We start from the raw sequence: 8,125 nt of genomic DNA, 5'->3' as shown, positions 1-8,125 counted from the left end.
CAGCAGGACATAAAATTAGAACCCAGAAATCCTGCTCTGCTACAGTCTCTCTATAAGACATGTAAATATATTTACAATTAAAAACAGTCGTTTAATGTTGTTGTTTTGTTGGAAATGAAGTAGCTGGCACCTATCTGAATTTGAGAAAAATCTCCTCTGATACTCTCAGCATCTATTAAACATTTTGTCTCTATGTCATTGTCATGTGTTTATTAGTTCCTTGAGAGACTTTGCGGTAAGTTTTTTTTCCATGCCTCTGTTGTCCCAGCCCCTGTTCTTTTTTATTGTGGGTTCCGTTCCCTCAGGAGACCAAAATCCTGCTCCCTTTGCTTCTCTCATCATGTACTTCCTTCCAAAAAGACTACTTGCCTAAATGGAGGAACAGGAGGATGAAGGGCAGAATTTTTTTTGCTGTTATTTTGAATACAGTATTATAAATGCACGCTTGTAGTTTTTATGTATTCATAGATGAATAAACTATATTTGCTTTGGATAATGCTAAACAATCCACAACGAATTAAGAGTTTATAGTAAAAAATTTATGGAAGACTACAGCAGGAACAGCCTTCAAATATGATTTGTATTTAAACAAAATGGGTAAGTATGAGAGAAATTTTGGTAAGTGGGGCCTTATTTGGGAGAACAGCATAACACAGGTACCATAAAAGGGGCTTTTGCTCCCTGCTGTGCTAATAGCTGTTACCTTTCCTCAGTTCACTGTATTAGTATCCACTCTTAAAAGTGTGTCTGGTCTGAATATTGGTTCACCAAAAAGAACTTCTGAATTAACCTTCCTTTTGGGAGAAGGTGACAATGTGCTCTTTGATGGTTTGTTAGGGTTTTTTTTCAGTCTTTTGTGCTAATTTTGACATATCATGAATTTGGGCAAGCAGGCCATGTTTTGCTTTTTCTATCGGTCATCTAAAATGGTGATGCAACTGCAACCTCAGTAACATGGTTCTGAAACTTAGAAAAAATTCAAATGCATATTCAAAACCTCCTAGAAGTATGGAAGTTATGAAAGTCCAAGGAATGACAGACTTTTTATTTAGATGATGGAGAGGGAAACAAAAATGCCAAATCTCTTCTCCTCCATCACTGTACTTGGATTTAAAATTAATTAATACCAATGAACTGGAGACATTGCTCCTGTCTGAAAAAAAGGGTTTCTTGAATCAATGTCACCTGAAAGCTTTGGCCTTAACCAGTGTTTCGCTGCTACACCATGCACAAGCCTCTTTTCCCCTAACCACCAGTATGTCTTCTCTGCACCAGAGGGCCAGAACCCTTTAGAACCAAAAGCTGAGGACTGCTTTTAAGGAAAATTCCATTTTTTATTTTTTCACTCATCATTTATTTACAAATACACATTATAACTTTTATATACATTGCACATTTACATGGTAGAAAAGTACAAAACTATATATTTAAATGAATTTATATTTAACTCGCCATGTTTGAAAATATAAAATTGCATCAGAAAAAAAGTATTATGAAAAGCAAGAAACTTGAACTGATAAAGCTTTGATATAACTTTTAGTGACACAATGATTGGGAAAACTTTGAAAGTGGTACTGCAAGACCATCTTAAAGGAAACACCTAATAAAACACTTACGCATGTTACAAAAAAATAAAACAATAAAAATAAAATAAAACTTTATTCTTACTACAGTTAGCCCTGTAGCTATTAACAACCTTCATAATCCGATTTCTTTGGGTCCGGAATTCGTATAGTACAGTATACACGCTCAGCACACTGAGATCACTTCAGTACATGATGTGATCACAAGTAGAGAAAAGTGAAGTGGAAGAAGTTTCCTTAAAGATCGCCTCAATGCACCCTGGAAGTATACTTAAGTCAGTTACAACGCCTTTTGGTCAGTCAAGATTCCTTGTAAACAAAAACCCGAGGGATCTTTTATGTACAGAACTGGCAAGAAGAAAATCCAATAAATAAACGTAACAGAAAAGGACATGCAAGTTTGTTAAAGTGAAAAAGAGTTAACATCAGTGAAACAAAGAGATGAGATCATGTGGGTAAGCTCTAAGGAATGGACTTTTATAGTTTACAAGAAAAAAGAAAAGCTTTACTTTACAAGCAAGAGACTTCACAATAAATAACACTGCTCTTCCCGTAACGAATAAATTTCTTCAAAAAACAAGGTGTACAGTCAACCAGACATTTTATGTATAAATTATAAAACATGACACAGTATAAATAAATGTCTACGAGACTCAACTATATGTATACTTTTTTTCTCCCCAAAATAAATAAGCATACACTTATTTACAGTATGGACATTGATTTCGTGCCCAATGGCTGTTCCAATAGTGATGGAGGTTTTACCACTCTAGAATGGAAGATATAGGAAAGCTGTAGTCCTGGTCTTCATCTTCGTCTTCGTCCTCTGGGTCTTCATTAATGGCTAGATGGGGGAATACAGGGGAGCTGTTGTTTAAATAAGGACAACAACAGCGCAGAAGCAGCTCAGTGCATGTTTTCAAAGCCCTCTGAACAGCCATAATACAGCGTTGCATTTTATGCGACTTGTAGTGAGATGCTCTTTGGCATCTGCTGTTAGGCAATAAGGTTTTTTTATACATAATCTATGAAGTCATAACTGCAGAAAGTTCTGAAGAATCAATGGCTCAGGTTTTATTGGCAGATTCCTGAAATCAAATAAAAAGCGCTCTTGTGTTCTAGGTTTAACTGCTTTGTGTCCTTCATTCAGAGTTAGTAGAGGCAACTGTGCTAAACCAGGTGCCCATGTGCTACCATTAAGTTTGTTCTTTTGGACCGAGTTAGAGTTTATCCAGGTGTTAATAAAGCAATCAGCAAAGCACACGAGAGCCGACAAAGTAGGAAAAAATCACTAGAATTACAATCCTAGGGCAAGCCCTTTCTGACAAAATGACTTGTCCTCAGAATATCCCCAAAACCCCAACTTGAAGGCCAACTGGCTGTTGGAGGTCTATTGCATTTTATCAGTAACCAAAGTGTGTGCGTGATAGATGCATACTTATATGGCACCTGTACCATATCTCGAATCTCTGTATCAAGCTTTCTTATGTTTAAAGGTGTAAGTCTTCATTACCTATGGATTGCCTTCAGAAGCTTTATGTGTCTGCAGAGTTAAAAATCTCACTTACAGTTGCAAGATCCGGAGTGCTTTACTTCTAGAAGCACACCCATGGAGCAGGCTGCCTCTTTCATGGCACACTCGCTTGGGTAAGTTGTGTTATCGCTGGCACAGACTGCCTCGTCTGACTTGCTTTCAGGGCATAGCTCGTCGCAGAGGGCGCACCGACCTCTGCCAACCTTAAAATCCCACAAGCATTTCTTCCCAGCACTGCACTGAATGTCTTCACAGGATTTGGCTTCTAAAAATATACACAGGATACTAGAGGTAAGTGAAAAGACAAAGGAAAAAGAAAAGCAACAACAAACAACCCCAAACTCCCTTTCCCCTGTGAACTGTGAATAGACAAAGCTCAAATGCAGTAGATGTGATGATACTTGCTGATTCTGCTCAAGCAAGTAGTCCTGTAGACACCATTGCCTGTCTATATGTGGGGGAGGAAAGACAGCTGTGCCAGCAGAGCTTGGCCCTGGGAATACAGAGTTACATTTGCCTATTGTACATGACCTTCCTGCTCCATTTGATGTCAGTGGAAATTCAGCACCCCAAATTAGCAGTAAGTGCAGAATTTGCCAACACATTCAACATTTCTAAATCAATTATTTTCGAACTAACCCACACAGAGTAGTTGTCTACAAGATTAGAAAGGGAATTCACCTCAACGTAAGCCAACTAAAAGCAGCCTGAGACTACCCCAAATTCCCCCAGCAGTTTCGGGGAGCAGAGGCTGCCCTGAAGGTGCCTCCTTGTAACACGCTTCACTATCAGTCCTTTCTGGAAATCACAACACAAAATGTCAGGATGCACAGAGATTATTTTCCTATCTTTACCCACCGCCTCCAAACTGCAATATTTCTAGAGAGGAAAAAGTCATCAGATGTTTCCAATTAAGTTAACACAAGCTTTGCCAAGACCACTTGAAGACAATTGTTTCCAGGAATCCAGATCCACTGACTATCGAGACCTTGTTACACTGTGACTATGTCATGATCTATTTAATGGCGGGTACTTCTTCCTTGGATACTGATGTCAGCACCCACAGCGATAGCAAGAGAAGCAGGATCAGGCCCTCTACTCCCTCATCCCTTCTGCCATCTTTTCTGGGGCAAAGCTCACCCTGGCTCTCTTTTTCCTGGAGGGGAGCTCTTGGAGGGGAGCACTAACCCAGGCTGCTGGAAGTCTCTCCTCCTCCCCAGCGCTAACTACATCCACCCAATTGCACACATGATACTCTGAAGCAGCTGATCAAGGAAGCTCCCTCCACCCTCGCCCCTCCGACCGAGATACCTACTGATGCATTTTCCTTCGTAGGCTAATCCAATGGATCTGCCCAGTAGGCAGGTAGCTTTCCTCAGGTGGCAGGCACTGGCGTAAGTTATGCCGTCATTCCCGCAGAGATACTGTTCCGGGGAGGTAGGCTCTGGGCAAATTCGATTACACGTCACGCAGTAGGCATTATTAGTTTGGTCAACCACACACGTGGAGCTGCCTGGGCATAACACATCCCTACAGGTCTCTGAAATAAAGACAGAAACACACAGTGATTAATAGGAGATCCCGGAGCCCCAGCAAGGACTGAACGGGTGAGACAATGAAACAAATGATCAGATAAAAGCCTTCAGCAGCTCTCCTCATTTAAGGGCCACTGGAGGAAACCTTCCCATCTTAGGGTAGCTGGTGGGACACATGTGCTGCTAGACTGTGGGGAACTCTCAATCCAGCTACGTCCTTGTCTGTTGAGCGTGGTTAGTTACTGTCTCCCAGCATTTGGAACATCACTCTGGTTCCTGTGGGGAAGTACGTCCAACAGCTCCTCCTCCCTGCACTCAGACACACACCCTTTGGCATTTGAGGGAGATCGGGTTAGATTTGCAAACCTACTTTTGCATTTGCCCTGATACTGGACTTCAAGTTCGGGCTGTTCTTTACATCTGGCTTTGAGAAGGGCACACTCGTTCCTGTAGGTTTTCCCATCTAAGCCACACACGGGGCCCTTCCAAGTGATATTAGAGCAATCCGGAGCACAAACACACCGAGGTTTGTTCTTCTTGTTCATTTTACATTTCTTCCCGGGTCCACAGTCCACATTCTCGCACGTTTCTGACGGAAGGAAAGAGGCACCACTTTAGTACCGAGCGTGCAGAACAGACTTGGTGTCAAAACTGCTTAAAGAAAAAAAAGACACCGTGACCCCTGAGCATACAGAGAAAACACCTCCCCCCCCCTCCAGGAAACACCACTCGAGGGAAATTCCCCCCGCCACCGAGGGCAGGGGGGGAGAGGAGGTCGCTGCGCCCCTCCCCGCGACGTGCACGGCGGCCGAGCAGAAGTGGGGGTCCCCTGACGGATCCCGGGGCTGGCAGGAGACGCCCCTCAAAGCCCCACCGAGGGAGGAAGCGGGAGGACCGCGCTGCCCCCCCTCCAGCTCCTTCCCCGCTCCTCCTCCCCCAGCCCAGTCCCTGCCTGAACCGCTCCTCAGCAGGGAGCAGCTCGCCAGCACCCCCCTCACCTTTGCACGGGATGCAGTTTGGGGCTCCCCCATTAAAAATCATCCACTTAAAAAGCGTGTTGTCGTTGACGTCCTCTTCCGTCCACGAAGTTGTCAGGCGGCCGGTCTTGCAGCACTCCTCCTTGCTGAGGTCGGTCTTGTAGAGGACCTGGCAGCGGCCGTTCCGCGCCTGCCGGAGCCAGCAGTTCCCAGCTGCGGGGGGGGGACACCCAGCCGGATCAGTGGCAGGCACCAGTGACCCAGACACAACACGTGCGCCGTGCAGTGACTTTTACTAGACTGTTTACTTTGATTTGCCCCATTTCATAACCCGCAGCTACGCCGGCCCGTTTGGGAGCGCGGTTTAAAAAAAAAAAAAAAAAAAGAAAACCATACACACACACACACACAAAAACCACGCAAAAAAAGCCAGAAAGAAAGAAAAGACCCGATCAAAGCAGGACGAGGCAGTTTTCGGCGGTATTTATTCCATATGTAGAGCAGAAGGAGCCCTGCCGGCACGTGACAGAGGCTTGAAAAGGATGTGCATTTAAAAGGGAATAAAAAGAAAATCGCGCTTGCAAATTCCTTCCTCCTCCCCCTGCCCGCTCCTCCTCACCGCGGCTGCACAGCAGCATTGTTTTAGTGCCGCACAGAGTTTCAGTCCCAGCCCATTTTGCAATCTGCACGAGTTGGGAACATTTGCTGTTAGCGAAGTCTTTCGAAATCTCCACATTTTGCTGCTGCTATTAACAAATATCTTTCCTTCACTAAAATAAGTCAGCAGAGCTCCAAAAAAGTGAGCAAAGTACATAAAATACAAGGGCACACAGAGCAGGAGGTCCCTACAGAGTTTTAAAAATCGATCAAGCTGGAAAAGTTATAGGTGCTGTCTCTCTCGCAAGCATTTCGGAGGAAAGTACACTGTCCCTAAACCGGATAGAGTGAGTTTTATTGTTTTTTTTTTTTTTTTCCCTTTTTTTTTTTCACTAGTATCCCTGTTATTTGTGGAGTCAAGCCAAGAACATTAGTCCAAGCAACTCCCCCTTTTTTAGCTGGAGAGTTTTGGTTGGGATGAGTCTCTCGCGAATAACCAATGTGACTTCTCCAGCAACTCAATACCAATTGATTCTGGTGCTAATCCAGCCAGGGCTCGATCCTGCCTCCTTACTCCGATGGGAATGTACCGCAGCGAGGGGTCAGGATCGGCCAGTCGAGATGCCGCTGGGCGCGGGGTAAGATCTCGCCCCCCCCCCCTCCCCGCTAAAAATCATTGAACAAACAACGCCCTTAACAAAAAAAAAAAAAAAAAGTTTTTCGCCTTACAGTTGCCTACATTAGATAGATTAACTTATGCTCTAGCTCGGTAATGGGGGAGAAAAGAAAAAAAAAAAAAAGGAAAAAATTAATAAAACAAGCAATGGTAAGACATCCAGGTTGTGGTTGGAACACGGTCAAGATGAGCGAAAAAAGCCCCAAAACTAAAAATCAATATTCCCTTGTGTCGAAAGAGGGCTCTTAAGAGTTGTCAATATCAGGTTCGCGTTTGTTTTGTTCGCATGGAAAAAAAAAAAAAAAACAACCACCCCAACTTATTTAAGCATACTCTTCAGTACAGGAGAATTTACAACACTAATATTTATTCACCAAAAAAAAAAAAAACAACAGAGGGGGAGGAGGAAATCCCAATATTAGAGGAATGTCCGGAAAATGACCACTTAATGGTTTCTAAAAATGTCAGCTGTAATCGTGGGGCTCCCCATCACTACCTCTCCTTCCGTCAGGCAGGCGAGATAAAAATCTGAGCTAAATTACCAACAAACTTTGAGCACTCATTCGGGAGCCGAGACTGGGAAAGTTCCCTCGCGATGCTGCTCTTCATTCATGCTGCATAACAACAATAAATACCAAGAAACATCCTCATCTGTCCTCCGTGCCTATGCAGAGCAGTGCGAAGATCCGATCAAAAAGGCGTCTAAATGACACCTCTGCACCTCGGTACAAAGCAATCCCATGCCCACAGTTAACTTCTGTCCTGTTGGACCATGGAGAGAGGCGTTTAGCAGCGCAGCAAACTAAACCGTGCCCGAGAGACAGAAAGAAAACAGTAATAGTAATAAAGAAACGTATCTGCGAATAAACAGTCTGGTCTTACCCTGCACTGTGTGATCTTCCATGAAGTGGCACAGAAACATCAGGAGTAAGAGCATGCCCGGGTGGATTCTCTGATTTAACATCCTCAGCGTAGCAGGGAGTGAGAGAGACACAGGAACAGCGTGAGGGGGAGTAGGGAGAGGGAGCGAGCACTAGCCAGCCTGCTTATGATCGCTCTATTGAATGAACGTCAGGCTCTGAATGCAGTCTCTCTTTAAATCTATACGGGGGTCTTAGCTGTCTGCGGTGGGCGGTCTCCTAATGTGTGTGTGTGTCTGCTCGGGGGTGGGGAGATTTAAAAAGTTCAGTGTGAATCAGGTGACATTTTCCACCTTCTGGAAA

The 8,125-nt window shown here is 43.9% G+C and overlaps 1 protein-coding gene across 1 annotated transcript; it reads right to left on the bottom strand.

The window, feature by feature from the left end:
* Positions 1–2,344: 2,344 nt before the first annotated feature.
* On the bottom strand, positions 2,345–7,866 carry FST (follistatin). Its single transcript, XM_059834171.1, has 6 exons — positions 7,785–7,866; positions 5,651–5,842; positions 5,023–5,241; positions 4,433–4,657; positions 3,152–3,382; positions 2,345–2,427 (listed from the first exon to the last, which is right to left on the bottom strand). The coding sequence occupies exons 1-6, from the start codon at positions 7,864–7,866 to the stop codon at positions 2,345–2,347; spliced, it is 1,032 nt and encodes a 343-aa protein (XP_059690154.1).
* Positions 7,867–8,125: the final 259 nt, after the last annotated feature.

The sequence above is a fragment of the Gavia stellata genome, chromosome Z, assembly GCF_030936135.1.
Source record: "Gavia stellata isolate bGavSte3 chromosome Z, bGavSte3.hap2, whole genome shotgun sequence".
NCBI lineage: Eukaryota > Metazoa > Chordata > Aves > Gaviiformes > Gaviidae > Gavia > Gavia stellata.
This window is presented reverse-complemented; position numbering and strand designations above follow the sequence as displayed.